The sequence below is a fragment of the Sordaria macrospora genome, chromosome 3 (genome assembly GCF_033870435.1).
Source record: "Sordaria macrospora chromosome 3, complete sequence".
NCBI classification, from domain to species: domain Eukaryota; kingdom Fungi; phylum Ascomycota; class Sordariomycetes; order Sordariales; family Sordariaceae; genus Sordaria; species Sordaria macrospora.
The window spans coordinates 1,278,530-1,300,371 of NC_089373.1; the positions used below are offsets into that span (position 1 = coordinate 1,278,530).

Sequence of the window (21,842 nt, forward strand, 5' to 3'; positions counted from 1 at the left end):
TTTAGACAAGAGAACGGAAGTGTTTACTACCGTATGCTCCGTTTTCCTGGACGGCATTACAGCCTCCATGATGAGCCGCCCAAACTTGTTGGCGGTTCTTGAGTTTAGGAAACGGCACCCTCCCATGTCGTCACTCTGGGGGAATTGGGGTAGGTCACCTTCGTGGTGCAGTGGATGATGGTGGGTGGATGAGCTACCTGCATTGGGGCCACAAAGCTCGTGGGCATGTGGTGGTCTCATGGTGGGAATGAAAATCGTGTTTCCGTTCTCCAAGACATGATGATGGATGATTGCATCAGGGTCCTCGTCTTTTGCTCCGTGTGTTCGCGTTGGACCCTGTTGATGATCTTGGGTTGCCGTGTGGACATTATCCGGAATTGTTGGACCTCTGCACTGGAGATATGTCCTGTTTTTTAAACCTAGATTAACCTTTCCTGTTGCTGTTTAGTCTTCTGCCCTGCTATTCTCTAGGAACACCCATTGTGTAAACAAAACAATTTACTTCCCTTTCTATCACCTCTTGTGATACCTCTCATAGCAACTCTGCACAGAACAAACTTCGATACCCACAACCTGTAAACAACAAGATGGATCCTGTAAGTGTATCTGTGCTTGGGAGGACTGACAAGTGACTGACCAGGGCGTGCAACTAACACTGCCTAGACACCAAACAACAACGACCAGGTCCCCAAGCCGGATGCTGAAGAGAAGAAGGATGAGAAAAATGAGCAATCCCAAAATGAAACAACGGCACCCAACCCAGTTATCAGCGACGTCAATAAGAGCGACAACGAAGACAACGAGAACCAGAGCGTCAATGACAACGAGGAAGGTGATAACAAAGATGGAGACAATCAGAACCAAGTAAACAACAACGCCGAGAAGGATGATGACGATGACGATGACGATGATGATGACGACGACGACGACAACTCGGAGAACGATTCCGAACAAGAAGATCAAGATGAAGAGGAGGCAGACGGCCACAACGCAAGCCGCACCGTCGCCGTTGAGGAGTCTCCCTCAGAATCTCAGCCGTCCACACCCAAGGGTGACGAGGCTCCGCAGCCCAAGTTCATGCGCGACGAAAAGAAGAACAAGAAGAAGAGCCGCAACCAGGAGGTCGCTGAGAAGCCTCGTCGTCGTCGTCGCCCGCGCTTCGCCGACGAAGAAGATTCCGAGGAAGAGCCAATGTCGTACCGCCAGAGACAAGCGCTGCAGCAACAGCACCAGCAAAACCAGATGATGTTGATGCAGCAACAGCAGCAGATGCAGCAAGGCGGTGGTGGTGATGGAGGCAAGAACCCGCTCAAGTTGAGGTTGGATTTGAACCTCGAGATCGAGATTGAGCTGAAGGCGCACATCCACGGTGATTTGACGCTTGCTTTGCTGTACGTGATTTCCATTCCTTCCCCCTCTCGTGCTTTTCCTGTCATTCCTTCCGTGCTTCCAGTTGTGCGGCGACTTGGGTCTTTGCCCTAGTCGAACCCCGTTCGTTCCTCTTTCTGTTTGTGTCTGAAAACTTTTACATCGCCCCTTCCTTCCTCTTCACTTCAGCCCAATCTAGCGAGCAAGCGAACGAGCGTCTGGCTTTTGCAGCGCGTTGTCTTCTGCTTCGTTCAGCTGGACAGAGTTTCCTAACCATTCCCACCAAACAAATCGACGGGTTCCGCCCAAGAAAATGACCGAACATTTTCAAAGCTCCGAGGTCGAGTGGAAGCTAACCATTGCATTTTTGTTTCACCAACAGGGACGGTTAAGAAAGGATACCTTCCTTTGGTTTTTTTTTCTGATTTTTGTCTCGTGGCGTTCGGAGCGCATCTCGATGCGTACATGATGGGTATGATGGATATGACGGTCTTTCACGGGTCGTTCTTTGACAGGACGGCATACATTTTCGATGTGGTTGTGATAAGCAGCGCTTGGAAGGCTGCTCGCTATATTAGGATTCTAATGGAGACATGGATGCTGGAAGTTCTCTAGTTCTTTGTGTACTTTCACGGAGAACGATGAACTTATTGTACGTTTTGGAGTTGGTAGCGTTTGAAATGCCTTTTCCTTCTTCTCGCTTCTCGAGACATTGCTAATGTCCGTATACCTCGAAGGATCCATGCTACTTGTACTCCCATGGCTGCGTTCGGGCCCTTGCATAATCACCATGCTCTTCAACCTTGTGGTTGAAGGCTTGCTTTGTTTGATCATAATCGCAAACACGCTAGCATATCCAATTCCGATTCTTTCCTCATGACTCTTGTTGGAGCCCAATGTTATCAAACCACAAATTATCTGAAGTGAAACCATCTTTACCCTTCCAAGAATCTTCTTGAATACCCAATCTAGTCTCAATACCTCACGAGTTTGCTCTTTGTCAACAATTGAAGGCATTGTTCACCATTTGGAAAGTGATGTCATTGCCCAGACCGTCCAGCTTATCTTATCTTCCCTACCTTGACGACCCAATCCCTTAGACGCATCACGTGAGTTCGCATAACAGCGACTGGGGTCCCGCGTTCGTTCTCCAGTCAATGTGGGGAAATTCATCCGCTGTCTCGGTGTTTCGAATCCCCGACACGTCCTGTAGGTAGTAGGGTTGATCGCTCTTTCCAAGTCCTTTCCCACCACCACAGCTGCGATTTCGGAAAAGAAAAAGGAGGAGTCCAACTTGTTCTTCTTTGGGCGAATCTGTCTCTCACAGCCCACAATTCTCTGACAATTGCCAAGGCTCAAATCGTCTTGACGCGTATCCCGCCAAAGTTGAGCAACAATGCCGAAGCGATCCTACGTCGATTCCGACTACGGCGGCGATGCCACACGTCGGCGTCGGCTAAACAGTAATAGCTCGTCTTCCCAGTCTCAGTCCCGCCGTTCTACACAGTCCACACCGTACGTCCCACAATACACCACCACCAATCGCTCTTCTTCGTCGAGCCAAACTAGCTCCGGACGCCGGCAACTTCCCTGGCTATCGACACCGGGCACTCAGAGATCCCAGAGCAGACAAATTTCCCAGAGCAGACCCAGTACCCAGAAGACAACCAGCGCTCACACAGCACGTAGCAGTCAAAGCACACAACCAACCTCGAACAGCTATGCAATTCCGAGCTCGCAGCATCGTCCTCCCGCGCATGTGCAGGCCATTCGCGACACCCTGAACTGGCTCAGCACCCAGCCCGATATACTCGAGTCGGACGATGAGCCCGAGGTTATTGACCTTACCCAGGCCGATCCTGGCCCCGTACTCGAATTCTATGGCCATTTCGGTCCGTATACTTCACTCTTCCGGTTTCTGCCTGCTCCCCGTGCTAATACAAGACAGACGGCAAGATTGTTGGTGTGCGATACTACAACGGCGTAGCTTCTCCCGGTGAAGTAGTTGTCTGCAAGCGAGAACCTCAAAATCCGTACGACTCCAATGCCATTCGTGTGGACAATGCTTTGGGTAGACAGATTGGCCATATCCCGAGGGCCGTTGCATCTAAGCTAACCCCTTACATGGTGTGTAACCCCTTGAATCACTGCGGCCACTTTGGTTTCTAATCCAACCCAGGACAAGGGTGACCTTGTAGTTGAGGGCATGCTTACTGGAGAGAAAGGATCTTTCGACTGCCCTGTCCGACTTTACTTCTACGGCACGAGCGCGCCACTTCAACGAGCCAACCTTGAGGAACGGCTGAAGAAGGACAAGCTTGTTACAGCCACCGAACTCAAACAAACACGCAAGGCAAATGAGGAACAGAGAAAGAGACAGATATTGGAACTCAGGGGCAATGGTACTCATGGCTTCCCTAGCCAAACGCAAGAGCCGGAGCCCAAGATTACAATGGAACAGTTGGCTAAGATGAGCGAGGTCACCAATTTCCGTTCCGGCGGTGATATGATCAAGTCACTTGCCATGAGTGAGGAAGACCTGGCCAACCTTCCTAAGGCTCCGCAGCCAGAGAAGCTGCGCGCGCAGTTGCTTCTATATCAGCTTCAGGGCCTTGCTTGGATGATCTCCAAGGAGAATCCTAAACTGCCTGCAAAGGGGTCCACTGATTCTGTACAGCTTTGGCAGCATACCGCTGACGGCAAGTACTACAACATGGCAACGGGCTTCAAGAACAAGACTGCTCCCGAGTTGATGTCAGGCGCCATATGTGCCGACGATATGGGCCTTGGCAAGACCATCCAGATCATTAGTCTCATCATGACCGAGGGCCTGGGTACCGGCCCTACTCTCATCGTTGCCCCCGTTGGTGTGATGAGCAACTGGAAGCAGCAGATCAGACGCCATATTCACGAAGAGCATCAGCCAAGCATCGTCATGTATCATGGAAGTAAACGCAAAGAATTTGCCGATACGCTCCATGACCAGGATGTGGTTATCACAAGCTATGGAACCTTGTCCGACGAGGCTCTAGTCAAGACTCGCTGGAGAAGGGTAGTCCTAGACGAAGGACACAGATAGGTTCAATGGAGGCAAGACTTGGAATTTTGTGTACAATACTAACAGGCTGCACAGCATCCGTAATGCCAAAGCCAAGGTGGCTGAGAATGCTTGTAAGCTGGAGGCCAAGTCCAGATGGGTACTTACTGGAACTCCAATGTAAGTTGAAGAACGCAAGGCTCGCGTATTCCAATGCAGTACTGACACACTCCCAATATAGTGTCAACAGTGTCAAGGATCTCCATTCGATGGTTAAGTTCCTCCGCATAACAGGCGGAATCGAACAGCCAGATATCTTCAACACTGTTCTCAGCAGGCCGCTTGCCAACGGGGAGCCTAAGGGAGAAGCTCTGTTGAGAGGTTTGATGAGAGATCTTTGCATTCGCCGAAAGAAGGACATGAATTTTGTCGACCTAAAGCTTCCGGAGAAGACCGAGCAAACTGTCAGTATCACCTTCTGGCCTGATGAGCAGAAGAAGTATGATGCTTTGCTGTAAGTTCTCCCACGATCTCTGATCTTTACACTACCAGCGAGCTAACAAATGAATTAGATCCGAGGCACAAGGAGTTCTTGAAGACTACCGGAGGCAGTCCAAGCGTTCCCAGGGACAATTTCAGGGAGTCCTCGAGAGGCTTCTTCGTCTTCGGCAAACGTAAGTGTCCTCGCGTCTCAAGACCAATAACCATGCTAACCAAGTCTAGTTGCAACCACTGGGTTTTATGCAAGAAGCGAATCACCGAGGTTCTCGATCTTCTCGCAGATAAAGACGTGGTTGACCTCACCCCTGAAAACAAGGTCATTCTGCAACAGGCGCTTCAGCTCTACATTGAGAGCCAAGAAGAGTGTCCTATCTGCATTGAACCATTGAACAACCCGGTCATCACGCATTGCAAGCACGTCTTTTGCCGAGGCTGTATTGACAAGGTCTTTGAAGTTCAGCAGAAGTGCCCTATGTGCCGCGCTCCCCTCTCAGAAGACAAACTTCTTGAACCAGCGCCCGAACACTTGGCCACCCAGGACGAAGAGGAACTTGAATCCGAGACCAAGAGCTCCAAGACCGATGCCGTGCTGAGGCTTGTCAAGGACAGCCTCGGGAAGGATGCGGGCAACAAAGTCATCATCTTCTCCCAGTGGACCTCCTTCCTAACCATCATTCAGCATCAGTTGGATGAGGCGGGGTACACATACACCCGTATCGATGGCAGCATGAACACAGCTCAGCGCGACGCTGCCATCCGCGCCCTGGACTATGATCCCAACACGCGCATCCTGCTGGCCAGCTTGGGCGTTTGCAGCGTGGGCTTGAACCTGGTCTCCGCAAACACCGTTATCCTTGCGGATAGCTGGTGGGCGCCCGCCATCGAGGATCAAGCTGTTGATCGCGTCCATCGTCTCGGTCAGACCAGGGAGACCAATGTCTACAGACTTGTGATGGAGAATACGATCGAAGAACGTGTGCTGGATATCCAGAAGGAGAAGAGAGAGCTGGTCGGCAAGGCGTTCCAGGAGAAGCAGGATAAGAAGAAGAAGGTTAAGGAGACGAGGATGGCTGATATCATGAAGCTGCTTTCTTGAGTGTCACGTCTGTTCTAGAATATGGAGACTGTGGAGTATCTTGGGAGGAAAACATCTATGGGCGGTGGCTATGATGGATAGAGGAGTACCCGGGTAACTAACTAACTGGCTTGATGCTGTATTTGTGCAGTTAGATTTCGTGTGGGTTGGATCGTATGCATCACAACACTGGAGGTTAATGTTGGGTTATCCTGGACTATACTCTTCACATGGTTACTGGTATACGGAAGGGAAGAGACGGATGATTGGGTGGTCACTGACAAGGCAATGGCAGTCAATGCATTACTTCATCTAGGACCTTGCGCCAAATGATACTCTAGGTTCATATAACAAGATATCGGGATACACAAATCTGTTAGATCAACGTTTTTATTGTGTTAACAAGGTACCCAAACAGGGTCTCGTCGATCTTTCATATCCATGCGGTCACCATACATTGCAGTAATAACAGTCCAATGGCTTTAAGCATCACATTCCCAATCAGTGATACGAAGCCTTGCACAATTCTCGTATCTGAGATTCTTGCCGTTTTGTACGTCTGCAAGGTTACGTCCGAATCATGTAAGGTGTCACGATGCCGTCGTTGCCCAGTGAACAGATCACAACAAAGTGTCTAGCAAACAATAGGGGTAAACCCGAGTCATCGACCCCAAGTGTGTACAACCTTCTTTCCTGCTCTGAACTAACCTATTGCCCGACGGCCCACGGCATTTCTTTGCTCAGGCTAGGAATAATAAAGACACTCGTGTACGTGGTGCAAAAAACAGAAAGCAATAAAAGTAGTAAAATCATCCATCAACCCATCCAACGCTCACCCATCCCGCCAAAAATGGCCTTGCTATTTTCCACCGATCAAGTTACGCATGACCGTCACACTGATGTTTTACCCATTTTTCTGTCCTTCCCCATTCAATCATGCCGAATGAGAAGTCTGAAGCCAGTTGATGGATGCAATGGAGACCCGAAAACCAAGAAAGAAATTAAAACAACGTCGATGCGAGGTAGCAATCATCGCCCGAGGTGTGTGTTCATCGTGCAATAACCCTCAAGAGGCAGTCTCCTTGCTTGCGGTCTGGAACAAAACATAGGAGGTTAGCAATGGCTCTCCTTTTGCAGAAATTCTCATCAAAAGATTACCCGAACTGTGTGTGTAAAACAGATCAGAGCAGAGCAGAGCAGAGCAGAGCAGAGCAGAGCAGAGCAGAGCAGAGCAGAGCAGAGCAGAGCAGAGCAGAGCAGAGCAGAGCAGAGCAGAGCAGATTACCATCCTCATCCACAAAGCAACAATTAGACACCAAAGCAACGCAACACGCAAGACATCCAACACGCAAAACACGCCAAAGCCGCTGACAGGAGATGAGAGATGAAAAACGTACCGGGCAATTAGGACAAGCACACTGTCCCGGTGCACAAGTGCAACTACCAGTTGTGTTGCAGCTGCAGGTCTGCGTAGCCTGCATCGAGGGCTTGTTGCTGGTATCTGAAGAGGCAGAGCCAGTGGTCGGGCCCTTGTTGGTGCCGGTGCCTGAGCCGGAGTTCTTGTCGACCATGGTATTGACCTTCTTTGAGTCCATGTCGGACATTGTTGCTTGTGGGTTGTGGGTGGTTTGGTGGTGTTCGGTCTGATTGTGTTGTTGAGTTGTTGCGCTGATGGATTGAGTTGTTTTTTTGGTAGTGTAGAGGTGGTGATCGGTGACGGGGTGGAGAGAAGATGCGGGAGTGAGATGGGGCAGTTATATGGCTATGGGAGAGGGAGGTTGGTGACGACTGATGGGACTCCGGATTGGATACGATAATGGAAGGAGAGAGTGGTAGGGAAGAGGTTTGTGGTAGTGATGTGTGACGTAAGTTCCTGTTGAGAGGTTGAGACTGGAGATAGTGGAAGGAACGAAGGGATCATGGGTTAATACGGGCAAGAGCGGGCAAGAGCGGGCAAGAGCGGTTGTGAACGAGCAAAACGGAGTAAGTGTGAACGGGCCACGGTGAGTAGAGCTATGTCGCTGGAGCTCGAGCTTGACTGGAGCTGTCAAAGCTCTCAAAAGTCTGGTAAAATTGTCTGCACATTGTGGTTTGTCAATGGAAACGGCAGTGACGACTAACCCCTCCAAAGTTTCCGGAATGAGGGTCCTGGGGCTCGAGAACATCACAGGATCTCTACGGCAGCCATGAGCGACGAGCCAAGCATCGTCCGAGCACAGAACATTCGTCATAGCTTCCGTGCGTCTAGACTGAGGAGAAAACTCAGCCTTGGGAGGTACAAGACATCGACAGAGGCAGAAGGCAAGTCACAGTCGTGAGAAGGCTGACCAACATTGAGAAGGCTGACATAACGATACAAGATAATCCTACAGTAACCGAGTGAAGGTGCTATTGTAGAACAACAGAACTGTTAGCGAAGAGCCACCCTCGACAAACAGCAATAGCTTGTCTCCATAGCCTAAATTCCCAAAAAGAAGGACGCCTCAAAATTCCCAAAGGTTCAAAGGTCAGAGCTACCCAACCCAACGATTGCCCAGCAAGAGAGAAAGAAGCCCGAGCAAGAGAAGAAGAAAGTAAAACGGGGGTATCCAGACATGCAAAACTATATTACCAACACCTTCCCTACAAGCACTTAATTCTCCGTTTCTCCGATCCTAGACCCAGCGAAATCCCAATTCCTAGAGGACCTACAGACTACTGCGGCGCAACCGTCTCCGTCAAAGCCTTATTGACCCTCGAATAAAACTTGGCCGCATGCTGTCTAGGGAAAGTGATTTCCTCAACCAGGTAATCCGGCAACAGGTCAATAAGCGCGCGGTCCCTGTTCGTATCGAGCTGCGGCATGTAGTGGAACTGGTCTTCGTCAAAGACCTGGGTGGTCTCGTCCGCATCGATGTGGGCGGTGTTGGCGCTGATGTGCGCGAGTTTGAAGTGGAGTGCTAGTCAGGATTTGTTAGTAAACTAGGGGAAAAGGAGATTGAGGAGAGGGTAAAATGCGGCTTGACTTACTTCCATTCTTCCCCGTCTGTATACAATCGTACACATCCTCGCCCGTCTGCTGATTCCTTTTCACTCCTCTGACGATCAGCCCGGTCAGATCCGAGTAGAGGTCCTCCTTCAATTGGTGCTGCTGCGTCGCTTGGGCGATGGCTTCCGAGTTGCCCATGGTGAGCATGCGGTTGCCGTTTTGTTTGTTCTTCATGGCGCTGCCGGGGACTTGTTGGGGTTGGCCAATCCTGGCGGCCGCCGCGGCTTCGGCTTGTCGCGAGGCGGTGAGCTTGATGTTGAGAGCGTTGATTTCCGTCTTGGACTTTGTGAGGGAGCTGGTGAGCTCGGCGACCTTGGCGTTGAGGGTTGACAATTGGGACTCAGACGCTTCAAGTTGCTTTTGGAGACGGGTGGTCTCTCTGGCGGCTTCCTTTTTCGAGGAGAGTTCGTCTTTGAGGGCAGCGATTAGTTGGCCAGAGGCTGTAGTGAGGTTTGTTAGCGACTATCACCCAGTAGGTTTCCAAAAGGAAATAAGAAGACATAAACATACCAGTCGTCCTCTCCTCCGAATGCTTCCTCAACTTATCAAAGTTCCTCTCCGCCTCCTTCACCGCAACCTCCTTGAGATCCCTATACTTCAGCTCCAGCGCCTCATACTTCTGCGTCATCTCGCCCAACTTCCGCCGTAGCTCCACGTCGTCATTCCTTCCCGTAGCTGTATGTGCCTTAAACCCCAGCCCCAACGAAGACGACTTCCTAGATGTGCTCGCTGGTGCGGGCCCGTTACGCCACGCTCCCGGAATAGGCAGCGATTCCTCCTCTTCCTCCTCAATCTGAGTCTCCTCATGTGTAATCTCCTCCGTCATCTCTTCCTGCTGTGTCGTCGTCGTCTCATCCTCTTCCACAACCACCAGCTCTTCCACCTTCTTCTTCCTCCCCCTTCCACCTCTTGTCGCCGTTGCTGTGGCCGGCACAGGCGTCTCCGCAACAGCAGTCTTTCTAGGCCTGCCCCTCGTCGCCCTTGTCGTTGTTTCCTTCGGTGCCTCCTCAACTTCCTCTGTAACAGTAACGTCGTGCATGGTCGTATCCTCCTCCAGAATCGTCTCGGTCTGCTCGGTCGACTCCATCTCTTCCTCTTCCACGGGAGCCATCGCAGCGGCAGCGCGTTTTCCCCTTCCACTTGCACGAGTCGCTTTTCCTACGGTAGAGGGCGTCGCGGTAACGTTTCCTGAACTCTCTGCCAGCGCGGCGCGGGCTAGAGCGGCTTTTTGTCGGGCTGTGAGGGGTTTGGTCTTTTGCGCGGAGGCTTTGATGACTTTGTTTGCGGAAGCGGTCACGGCGGTGGTGGCGGCGGTTCGCTTGTTGGCCACGGAGGGGGTGGAAGCGGTCTTTCGTTTGGCGGGAGCCATTGTGCTTGCGCCTGCGCCGGAGGCGGATTGTTGTCTCGTTGTTGTCGCGGCTTTTGTTGTTGTTGTTGTTGTTGTTGTTGTTGTTGTTGTTGTTGCTGTTTTGGGTGTCGCTCGTTTGGCTGTTGACGCAGCGGTGGGTTTGTTTACGGGTTCCTTCTTGATGATCGCTGCTGTGGTTGTCTGCTTGAGGATCGATTTCGGCTTTGTTATTGTTGATGTTGGTTTTGTTTTTGTTGCGGGTTTGCTGCTGCCAAAGCGAGTAGATGCAGGCCCGCTAAGTCCGTCCTCTGAATCCGAATCCACCAGTCCCAGCAAATGAGTGTCGTGTTGCGCCCTTGACATCGGACTGCGAGGTGATGCGAAACGTGCAGAAGACGTATCTTTAATATGTGGGTTTCCGGCCGGCGTCGTCTGGCGGAGGCTGTCGTCGATCGCGCTGTCGATGATTGGCGCGCAATGGAATGCGACTAGCGACGCGCAGGTCGATAGCTGCTGCTTGAAATTGTGCGAATAATTGGCGGCAATTGCAAGGTCGGCGGGGTCGTAAAGATGCGTGTTTGGCTTTGCGACAGCCGTCCGCTCGGGGGAACTAGGGTGCGATGGGATGACAAAACGACAGGATTGAAGGTTGTTGTTGCGCTGCAAAAGTAAACAAATAAAATTGATTGTCGGGAAGGAGGTGGAGGGGCCATTGCAAAACAAATCCGCGGCCCCTTCTCCTTCATGATCCAGGGTTAGGGTCAAAGCTGGCCACACCCTTTTCATCTTTTATTTTCTCTCCAGCTGACTTTGTGTGCCAAAGATTATGGGAAGTGGACTTGTGTCTGATCAGTAGTTTAATTTCATCAAGTTCATAGTTCGTATGAAACTGTAAGATGGTGATCTAGAATAGCGCCCCCCAAATCTTCAGACATGCCGCCGCGACACCCAAGGTTTAGTCTTCTCCCCGTATAACCTTCTAACGCCAGATATGTACAAACCCGCTGTATGTAATAAAGTTGTCACGCAAACCATTTCCCCGCCGTTTAACTGCTATCTGATAATGTGTCTCCGCTACTCCTCCTCATTGTTAGAACGAAGTGGACTCTGTCTTCGGCGACGAGAAAGCCAACAAATCAACAGCGAAGACGTCTAATCCTCAACTGTCTTGTTCGCTTCTTTCAGTCTTTCATTATGTTGCCTCCTGATAGTCCAAAGTGTCACGCAAAGACCGATAGCGCAAGCACCAAGCGTCATGTAGTATGCGTCTTTGTAGCAATCGATACCAGCAGGGCAGGTGCGTTCTCCCTCGTCATTGATGATGCTGTGCTTGTCAAAGACTTTGCCGTAGAACAGGTTGAAGATGTTGCCTGATACGACAGGGCTGAGGGTCATGAAGCCCCAGTTCTGACTGAGCCCATGAATACCGAACGATTCAGCCACGATGGATGGGAAAACGCCGAAGAGGAAGCCATAGCCAAGGCCGGAGAGACCGGAGACGAAGCCGAGTAGATGTGGGTTGAGGATGTTGAGCGCACACAGCTGAGCAATGAAGAAGATCAAGCTTGCTACCGCAAGGCACCAGACACGGCTGGCCTTTAGTACCTTGACGAGGAAATCTGATCCGACACCTTGAATGCAGAGTTAGTTTTACATAGTTCTTAGCATGGGATGGGGCTTTTCTTACCACTGAGCAATCGACCAACAAAGCTCCCAACAGAGAGGATGGAAACATGCAACTGTTGCCGATGAACGAGGAATGCATCATCAACTGTCTTGTCGTAGTATCTCCACAGAGCGTTTACATCATGGCCGATGTTGCTGTTAAACGTTAGCGGACTGGTCTCATTGCAGAGCGGAATAGCAAGGGTTCAACACGTACTTGATGGTCATCAAACCAATTCCGGCCAAGATGGCCATGATGCAGAACAGTTGCCAGAAATCGAGACTCTTAAGCAAGGCCCAGCCACGAATATCTACGCGATGCGAACGATCCATATCAACACTGCTCTCGACATATACATCGCCTGGTAGTGAGGACGTTCTGGACACAAGAGACGATGTCTCGTCGGCAATTTCCTCTTGTGTTTCCGCAGAGGCTGCTTCGATATCATTGGATCGGCGAGGAGGGCTGACGTCTCGAGAAGATGAGGGCTCCACGAGCTCGTCGTTGCCTCCGCTGAGGGCCGGTGCTGTAGTGCCACTAGGAGTGGTGTAAACAGTGGGCAACATACCAGGTTCTTCGTCGACGTAACTGCGACCTGCGCGGTGTTTTGACTCCTCAGATAGCGTCCGGTGCAGTTGCTGGGAGCTCGAGAGCCCAGGCCTGGATTGGACCGGTCGGTACGAAGTATGCGGGTAGACCTTCATGAAGAAAAATCCGACGAAGGTAAGGACAAAAGTGCCGACAGAAAGGAACATGAGGAAGGCGCCAGTGTTTCCGGGAAAGAAGATGCTTCCAGAGACGGAAAAGAAGAATGCGCTAAGACCAAAGGCGGCCAGCGGAAAGGCCGTTGCTGTTCCGCGGTGATGAGGCCAGTTCAAGGCCGAGGTTTTGACTGAGGCAGCAAAGGCCATGCATCCTCCAAATCCAGTCAAGAAACTGAAGATGCAAAGCAGGGGAACGGATCCAGTGCCAGTTTCGTATGCGGCCTTGAAAGGAAAATATCCCAAGCCCAGCAGTAAGGCGCCGACAATGACCGGTGGGCGGGTACCTCGGCGGTCGACATACATCCCAACTGGAACGCCCATCGAGTACATGCCCAAATTTCCGGCCAGTCCGATCAGGTTGCTTTGCGTCGTCGTGAGGTGTAACTTATCCGCGAACTGAGGAGCCCATGCTGAGTAGACGTACTATCGTGAATGCACAGGCGCAAAGAGTCAGCATCAGTCCCATGCGGTAGCTTTTGTGTTGCACGACAGATCAGGGAGATCGCCTACATTTGTTCCACATGCTAATGATATAGCCGTTGCTGCTATGCTCGACACCAAGCGGGCGCGGTACAGCTGCTGGTCGAGCATTGTTTTTGTTGTAGTTGTCATGGTGACAACCCTAAGAGACTCCTGGGTCCTGAACGGTCAAGTATCACGATCGAACGGTCTGAAGCATCCCCGCGGCGCCTTTGCGATAAAGGGCGCCCTGATCGCAAGAGGTGTCGGAAACCGGAACTGGAACCGGTTGAAGCTAGTACGACGATGGGAGATTCGGCAGCAAGTCTTGAATGGTAATTCAGAGACAGGATGGAGAAAATACGATCAAGTCAACGTTGGGAGGGGAGGGAGAATGTGTGTTGTCGTCACTAAGGACTTCCAACAGGCGCCTTATCTGACACTATCAGCCCGTGTTATACTCGTTGTAGGACAGGCTTTCCTAACCTGTAATTAGTTCCAAGGATCGGAGGATGGGGGTTCGTTGTTTAGCGGTTGCCCCTGTGACGCAGGCCCGCTGATTGAGAGTTCCCGGGATCATTGTTCCAAATGCCATCTTGTGATTGGCCAAAGGCCGACAGGCAGCTGGCGGCGGTTCCGATACAGGACCTGAACAGCCGTCTTTGGCCTATGACCCCAGGTATAATCCACGGGTTCCAGTCCATGTGAAACATGATCACTCGTCCATCTTCCCGTCAATGGTCTCTTTTCTCCTGAATCTCTCTTTCAGCCGATGGAGGAGGGCTGAGATGTGAAGAGGAGGAGCACATGCATCGGTGCCTGAATCAACGGTGTGAGATGAGAGTTGAGTAACAGAATCGTGGTACAAGACCGTCATTAGGTAACCCACGTAGCATCATGACTGTTTGGTCATTAGTGTCCACTCACCGTAGGTCTAGAATTGGGTAACGAGTTGGGTAATGGGTATTGGCATGGATGGACCCGGACAGCGGGATGCTCCCCAGATTCAAAAACGGGTCCTGGAGTCACGATGCCGGCGGGTCCCCGCTTGCCCCGGCCTCGGGAGACGGGATGCCGGCTTGCCCGGGATCCATGTCCGTGGATCCGGATCCGAAAGTGCAAAGTCGCATTCCGTCCGATGATCGAGATTATCGAATTCGGAGGGAAGTTTCGCGGTAGAGCACTAGCGCACGTGGTTCGGTTGCGAATCAATAGTGGTTAGATGGTACGCGGATCTGTAATTGCTTTCAATGCCTTTTGATGTCATCAAATGACGAGATTGTTAAGAATGCAATTTGTGTCGATGGGAACAACACTGAGTGTTACGCAGTGAGGCTTTCGCTTGCACCTGGTTGAAGTCGGTCGAATTGAATGTACGGTGGCGCAGTGTGGCTTGAATGGCTAGCTCGATAGTTGATTGGTTCTGAGAGGCGGGCTTCTGCCAGCCGCGTGTGTCATCTGCTACCCGCCCGCTGAACCAACTGCCCTGACGTCTGGTCGCAAGTTGACGACGCCTCAGGATCCTGGATGATTCAAGACCTCGTTACCTATCAACCTATCACAAAACCTCTCTTTCTCAACTATCGAGCGCATACGGTTTGCGCCAAGTTCTATCTGCGAGCACACCCCGACTCTCCTTCTTTGCAAACAGGCCTAAGTCAATCCGAAAACCGAAACTAGTCAGCCGTCGCGATGGGCGCGCTTCTCTCGCTGCCGCTGCTCGCGGTGCCGAGTCTAGGCACTGTATGTTGCCTTCCCCACCACGAGATCACGACCTCAAGATTATGATCCATCATACTAACCACATCTTCTCGTCACACAGATCCTCGGATTCGTTGGTAGTTGCTGTGGTGCTGCGGCATGCTCCGCTCTTTGCAGTGCGTGCGGAAAATGCGGCAACAGGTTGGTGGTGATAGCCTCTCCGGCGTTCAGATCGCTGAGCTAACATGGGCTGTTATAGTGTTCTTACCCGTATCGGATATGCCATCATCCTTCTCATCAACTCGATCCTTTCGTGGATAATGCTCACGAAATGGGCAATCGAAAAACTACAACACCTTACCTTGAACTACGTCAAGATCAGCTGCGGAAACGGAGATTGCTATGGATGGCTTGCTGTCCACCGCATCAATTTTGCTCTCGGCTTGTTTCACCTTATGCTGGCTGGACTTCTCCTCGGAGTCAACTCCTCCAAGCACCCTCGCGCGAAAATCCAGAACGGCTTCTGGGGACCCAAGATCATCGCTTGGCTCAGCTTGATTGTCCTGACCTTCTTCATCCCGGACGAATTCTTTGTGTTCTGGGGAAACTACGTCTCGCTGATTTGTGCGATGCTCTTCCTCATTCTCGGCCTTATTTTGCTGGTCGACCTGGCACACAACTGGGCCGAGTACTGTCTGGCGCAGATTGAGGATACCGACTCGCGCACCTGGAGAATCATATTGATTGGCTCGACGCTTGGCATGTACCTCGCGTCCCTTGCCATGACCATCATCCAGTACATCTTCTTTGCTGCGAGTGGCTGCTCCATGAACCAAGCAGCAATCACCATCAATCTGCTATTCTGGATCGCCGTTTCGGCCATATCTGTGCATCCGACAGTGCAGGAGTACAACCCCAAGGCGGGGCTTGCGCAAGCCGCCATGGTGGCCATTTATTGCACCTACCTGACCATGTCTGCGGTTTCGATGGAGCCTGATGAGACCGAGGACCGGCGGTGCAACCCTCTGGTGCTTGGCCAGGGCACGCGGACTACCACCATCATTCTCGGCGCCATGGCCACCATGCTCACGGTGGCCTATACCACCACTCGGGCAGCAACCCAGAGCCTTGGTATGGGTGGAAGCGGAAGGGGACAGATCCAGTTGCCCGATGACGATGAGCATGACCTCGTGACGACACAACCAGGTCGGCGGGAGATGCGGGCCGAGGCGCTCCGTAGGGCCGTCGAGGAAGGAAGCCTTCCCGCAGATGCTCTCTTATCAGATGACGATGAGAGTGATGCGGGTGATCGTACGGCCAACGATGACGAGAGGTCGAGCACTCAGTACAGTTACGCCATGTTCCACATCATCTTCTTCCTGGCAACTGCCTGGGTTGCTACGCTGTTGACCATGGACTGGGATGACAAGAAGCAGGGCGACTTTGCCACGGTTGGTCGCACGCTGTGGGCAAGCTGGGTCAAGATTGTGAGCTCGTGGGTCTGCTACGCCCTATATACCTGGACCCTGGTTGCGCCAATCGTGCTCCCAGAACGTTTCGATGGCTACTAAACGGATTTGCTTTGGCGTGTCGGGTACCCGCTTGGGGTTGAGGGAGTACACCATCTGTTTTTCCTCACTTATCACATTTCTGTATTGGAGTTTTCGGAGCTAAGGCTAATCGGGTATATGGGGTCAGAATGACAATGGGTTGGACAGTTCTAGTGAAGCATTGCTTTCGAGTGTCTTGCTGGGCAAATTGCTGAATGACATTTGGATATACGCGCCGCTGTTTTGAATAATATGCTCATTCGGGTATTGGTGTGTTGCTTACCCGTTTTTGGCAGAAGACGAAGAGATAAGGTAGATTCATTGAGGAATGTTTGAAAGCACCGAATAGCGAAAGGTGCCGGTATGTTGGGGCAAGACCGATGATACCTGGGTATCTGGACCGCGACTTTCTCAAAGGGACTTACCAGCAAGCTGCCCTAGGGCCGATACGTTCCTTCCTTCGTCCACGCACCCGCACAATTTTCCTATTCAGATTGAAGTGAGAATTTCTGACCAAAGCTTTCCGGCCCAGTGGCATCTTTTCATCCCCGCCCTCAGAAGTAGCTTATCCGAATCTTCGTTCCAGGAAAAGAGATTTTCGCCTCCCGGTGTCTTTCGAAACCCAACCATCCTCTCACACCAAGCATCCGGTTAGGTCTCCTTTCGGCCGGAAGTCCTTTCTTCCTTCCTGCCATTTGTTCTTTACTTTCTTCTCCCGCTCTCGCATCATTTCATCCTTCACCGGTTGTCGCAAGGAGGTGTCAGGTGTACATCGGCAGCGATGCTCACAGCACCGCGGCATCGTGGACATTCCGGCCTCTCCCCGGTAACACCAAAATCAATATCTCGCTCGGTGTGCAAATCGAGACGCCCGTTGAAAAGGAACAATGGATAACCAAACGGTACGTATCTTGAAACTAGCTGGGCTTGGGTGACGTTGACCATCCCGACTTCCGCGTTGCTAACACTGCATGTCACCACCAGTACCGTACTACACATTACCTTTTGCACGAATCGCCGGCATGACGTCAATACATAAGGCTCTTTGTGGGACTGGCTACGGCCGCTTGATCGGAAAATTCGATACCCTGGTCTTGGGTTGCCTTATCCAGCTATCCGGAGCCTTGTCTCGACAGAAGGACCAGACGGAACATCATCGAAACACTACCCAGGCAAGATGCTTACACCCATGGGAAATACCACATTTCCGGGGACATGGTTGTCTCTATGAGATCTATAACAGAACTTATCCGAAGATCGTGGTACTTGAAGCCCCCCGCATCATGGGTGGTTTATCCGACACTGGTCGGCCTGTCAGTTCTGATGCTGAACTTCCTCAGTCCCAGTCCCCGTTCTCCTCTTCGCCGTGCGCTCGGTTGCCATTTTGCTCGTCGGATTTAAGAGCCGCATTACACTCCCAGACACTCCTCGGGAAGTCCACAGAATCATTCCGTGCGGCGGCCGACCGTTGCGTCCTACCACGACAGACTGATAGACAGGGGCATATGTTACAAGGAGACCTGAAAACCCTGTTTATCACCGTGCCTGCCAATCGTTGTTCCTCTGGCAGGAAAAGAGCGCTCGACGCCGTGATACGAAAATTCAACAACCACCCTTTTGTCATTCACACTTGCATAGCGGACTTCGAACTAGCCTGATTCAAGGAGACTAAGAGCGTCTGGATTAATCGGCTTCATCCCGCAATGTGAAGAAACGCGTACAGGGAGCACAACAGACTGGACGCATAACCACATGGTACGCCATCTTTTCCAATACGTACTGACAATATCAGTAACCAAACGTGATCAAAGCCAGGGACTCGATTGTCAGACTGAAATGTCCATCATGTGAGAAACCGCCTAACCTTTTATTAGGCGCTGAGAAGCTTACAGCCCGACAGCAAACATCGTTGACTCCGACACCTATTCATTTGCGATGGTTGATCTTCTGGCTGTCGACGAGACGGTACATTCTTCCATATTCCGGACTTATTCTTACCTCGCTATCCCGCATGTCTTTTATCTTCTGAGCCAAATGAACAGAGTGGGCCTGCCATCATTGCATACCTCTCCAGCTGAGTACGCCAGCTTGTGCAACTGTTTCAGAGGCACAGAAAAGTTGACAATATAGGCGCTGACGAAGCAGTGGTCTAATGACATACAACTATTCAATGTTGAAAAGGAAGGTAGGAGAGGTATCCATGAGCCCTGACTTCGCTTGGCCCGTCTACCTCCCTTCCCTGTCCTTGACATGGGCTGCACAAATGGCCATAGGAGCGCAAGTTTGCTTCGGAAGGATTCTCATACATATGCTTTTCCAACCACTTCCAGCTTTACGCGCGTATGGCGCAACGTGACGCTTCTTATTCACGATGACTTCGGTAAGTAGGTGGTAACTGAACAATCCCGGCAGGAACAGAAGTTGACCAAGCTCCTATATTCCGATCTTTCGTTGAGTGTCTTACACGGACCCTTGAGCTTCAACCACGCCAGCCCATCACCCTATAGGGTAGCAAAGCTTCAAGGTAGTTTACAAAGCATCCAATATCAGTGTTACTTGTGTTATACCAGGGCACGGAGCTTCAAGATCCTGATAGGGCACTCTCCATGACAACCTGGGGAAACGCAATTGCTAAGGTTACACCAACATTCACAGCGTTGACGCATTTCGACACGGTACTTTGCTCGCAGCTCGCAGCTCGCAAACGAAATTATGACCTGTTACTGGCCAGCATCTAGCAATATGTACCTTTCCGAACCGTATTGGCCATACGAGGACTGCACTTTACCACCATCGCCATTAGTCTAACCAAATTGTGACTGTGGGTTCAGACGGACATGGGAATCGCTTTGGCCTTTCATCCAGAGGTACGTACTTTTTCAATCAATTCAACAGTCAACGAAACGAGTTCATGCAAAATAACATCCATCGCCACACCAAATTCCGTGGCCATCAGTCCAAACAGGAGCTTCACACTTCATGCATCTGAAAGCTGATTCTGTCATGGAATTCACTTTGTATCTGCAGTCTCCCCATGGGCGTCTGTTGGCTGCCACCGGACGGTTACCGCTTACCGCAGCTACATTGTCGATTGAAGGCTAGGAAGGGGGAAATTTTACTGATGCATAGGGAATCGACTCTACACATCGGCTACTGTACCATGGTATTCACAGACGCCACATTCTGTGAGTAAGCAAACATACAGAAGCTCTCATGCCATTATGACGATACTACTGATGGCGATGGTAAAGAGCACCGGATCAATTATAGATCTTCGCTGCCGAGATCAAGATCCCGTCGCTTCAGACAATCCTTCGCTCCTTTGTCATGGGGAGGTCTCGCCCACAAAGTTCGATTTCAACGTCTCGGGTTCGATGGTCAAGAGGTAGCATGGGAGCTATCCAATCTTTCTGTCTGTCTGCAGGTCAGCGCCGTAAGAGCGATCAGCTTTGGGCATGTGTACGCATTGGAACTTCGATTTGTAGCTCTTCTGTACGACAACAAACACCCAACAGAGTGAGTCCAACCAGCCCATATCACGCCAACAACCAAACAGAAGACGAGGAGACTCGAACAAAGCCTGCAGACCGGTCAGGATCGCACACGTTGTTTGTACGGGGATACTTGACCGACTTCCTTTCATCTTGCTGGCATAATCAATCTCATCACGCAATGTTCCTGAGATTGGATATAGCGGGCTCGATTTGAATTCCGATAACGGCATTTATGAAGGGGCATAACAAAACGTTCAGGTGAGCATTTTTCCGTCTGACAACGAGCATCTACCGAGCCGACGACTTGGAGTCCATTATCTTGCTTCAGTAACTACATGCGGTCACCCTTGGCGCAAATATCCTCCATTCTGCACTCCAGTCCCGCATGGATTTGACACGTTCAATACAGAGCCATATACCCTGAGGCAAGGAAGTAGTGTCACAGGGACTTGATGTAAGTGGAGGTGAAGAATGACAGGAGGACACGAAACACAGAGGCTTTGCGAGGGTGCGGAAAACTGGACATCGGAGATGCTAGAGACACGGAGCGCCCCGGCATGACACAAAGGTCTCTAAGTGAAAGCAAATTACCCTGCCTGGTAAAGTACTAACCTACAAGGATACAGCAAGCCCGTCTTTCAAGGTCTCGATTGCTAGGCTTTGCCAGTACCTTCCCTGTTGCCTCTAAGCACAACATTGATCACAGCAACACCAGAACGGCGATGTAGGATTCATCCACAACTTTCCAGCTTCCTGGGTCACACGTGTGGTATCTAACATGGAGCCTGCAGGGGAAGCGTGGGGTGATGTTAAGAAGAGGATGGAGTGATGAAAATCTTTCCCGGATACTTCACACTACAAGATCACGCCGGTAGGTGGTCTTCTTTCAACACTTCATTCTCTGCCCTGCTTCTGTTGAAAGCTGTATATGTCGGCTAACTACTTACTGTCGCGTACCCACACCGAAACAGTATAGATAAAGGGACGATGACTACTACCGAGGTCGGCCATCTACAACCTGGCAGAGGGATTCGAAGGAGGTAGTACTCTGCTACGAAAATTTCTCCTTATCGCCAAGGTACCAACACAACCCTAGCCAGTGGTCAAACTGCATGTACAGCCAGGTCAGGGACTGAGGGAGAAGGTGCCTTATTCATCGAGGTGTATCGACTCGAGATGTACCTTGACCGAGTGTGGTGGGGGCTTTCTGCGATAGGCCTTGGCCTTGATCATAATCTCCCACATCCTCTCCGTCTTCCTGTCTATGATGACTGACCGCGTGACCATAGGTACGAAGAATTTATGCACGGTTAGATTACCGGTAAAGTTTGGATCCGAATTGGGCGTTATGTCTGCATTGCCCATCACCCTCCGGCCCCAAGCTTGTTGATTGATGCTCATTGATAGCCGCTGACCATTCGGGGGATGATGACAGCAGCGACGAGACTTCACGATCTAAACATGGACGTGAAGATTCTTGGTTCCTGCGAGATCTGTGTAGTTTCTGCTATAAAAGCCGGAATCGCCCACCATGAGAGGGGAAAGTCAGAAGCTAGCTCTCAGCAGGAACAGCTTCATCACATTCTTTGCCTTACCCAAGAATTCGACTACAAACCCACCGCTCATGATCTCGTTATTAAGTTCACCAACCAGCATATATCACAACGGATAGACCAAGCCATCCTCTTGTCATCTGCAGTACTGGGATCTTCATAGCAACTACCACGCCGATCAGCCACTCGGTCTCGACCACCGCCACACAAGCCACTCGACGATTCACCCCCTTTCTCAGAGCAATCCAAGCTCCCGCGGAAAGAACCATGCCTCACGCTGTGGGAGACAACTGTCCAG

The 21,842-nt window shown here is 51.1% G+C and overlaps 7 protein-coding genes across 7 annotated transcripts; 4 read left to right on the plus strand and 3 right to left on the minus strand.

The window, feature by feature from the left end:
• The first annotated feature begins 89 nt into the window (after positions 1-89).
• Positions 90-2,305, plus strand: SMAC4_01818 (uncharacterized protein). Its single transcript, XM_003348747.2, has 3 exons — positions 90-596; positions 664-1,391; positions 1,751-2,305. The coding sequence occupies exons 1-3, from the start codon at positions 588-590 to the stop codon at positions 1,758-1,760; spliced, it is 747 nt and encodes a 248-aa protein (XP_003348795.1). The 5' UTR covers positions 90-587; the 3' UTR covers positions 1,761-2,305.
• A 156-nt stretch (positions 2,306-2,461) lies between these two features.
• Positions 2,462-4,447, plus strand: SMAC4_01819 (uncharacterized protein; the record flags this gene model as incomplete). Its single annotated transcript, XM_066089656.1, has 3 exons — positions 2,462-3,260; positions 3,317-3,495; positions 3,548-4,447. Exons 1-3 carry the CDS (start codon positions 2,765-2,767, stop codon positions 4,445-4,447), a joined length of 1,575 nt encoding a protein of 524 aa, XP_065946422.1. The 5' UTR covers positions 2,462-2,764.
• Positions 4,448-4,511: 64 nt separating this feature from the next.
• SMAC4_14176 (uncharacterized protein) lies at positions 4,512-6,002 on the plus strand (the record flags this gene model as incomplete). The annotated part of the gene is made up of 4 exons (XM_003348748.2): positions 4,512-4,585; positions 4,647-4,919; positions 4,978-5,079; positions 5,129-6,002. Exons 2-4 carry the CDS (start codon positions 4,675-4,677, stop codon positions 6,000-6,002), a joined length of 1,221 nt encoding a protein of 406 aa, XP_003348796.2. The 5' UTR covers positions 4,512-4,585; positions 4,647-4,674.
• Positions 6,003-6,096: 94 nt separating this feature from the next.
• SMAC4_01820 (uncharacterized protein) lies at positions 6,097-7,585 on the minus strand (the record flags this gene model as incomplete). The annotated part of the gene is made up of 1 exon (XM_024655272.2): positions 6,097-7,585. One exon carries the CDS (start codon positions 7,583-7,585, stop codon positions 7,163-7,165), a length of 423 nt encoding a protein of 140 aa, XP_024511176.1. The 3' UTR covers positions 6,097-7,162.
• Positions 7,586-8,223: 638 nt separating this feature from the next.
• On the minus strand, positions 8,224-11,016 carry SMAC4_01821 (uncharacterized protein). Its single transcript, XM_003348750.3, has 3 exons — positions 9,520-11,016; positions 8,991-9,449; positions 8,224-8,920 (listed from the first exon to the last, which is right to left on the minus strand). Exons 1-3 carry the CDS (start codon positions 10,718-10,720, stop codon positions 8,676-8,678), a joined length of 1,905 nt encoding a protein of 634 aa, XP_003348798.2. The 5' UTR covers positions 10,721-11,016; the 3' UTR covers positions 8,224-8,675.
• Positions 11,017-11,172: 156 nt separating this feature from the next.
• SMAC4_01822 (uncharacterized protein) lies at positions 11,173-14,549 on the minus strand. Its single transcript, XM_003348751.3, has 4 exons — positions 13,298-14,549; positions 12,240-13,210; positions 12,045-12,178; positions 11,173-11,988 (listed from the first exon to the last, which is right to left on the minus strand). Exons 1-4 carry the CDS (start codon positions 13,397-13,399, stop codon positions 11,510-11,512), a joined length of 1,686 nt encoding a protein of 561 aa, XP_003348799.2. The 5' UTR covers positions 13,400-14,549; the 3' UTR covers positions 11,173-11,509.
• A 76-nt stretch (positions 14,550-14,625) lies between these two features.
• Positions 14,626-19,607, plus strand: SMAC4_01823 (uncharacterized protein). The gene is made up of 6 exons (XM_003348752.2): positions 14,626-14,989; positions 15,069-15,148; positions 15,207-17,399; positions 17,482-18,252; positions 18,309-18,344; positions 18,398-19,607. The coding sequence occupies exons 1-3, from the start codon at positions 14,939-14,941 to the stop codon at positions 16,516-16,518; spliced, it is 1,443 nt and encodes a 480-aa protein (XP_003348800.1). The 5' UTR covers positions 14,626-14,938; the 3' UTR covers positions 16,519-17,399; positions 17,482-18,252; positions 18,309-18,344; positions 18,398-19,607.
• Positions 19,608-21,842: the final 2,235 nt, after the last annotated feature.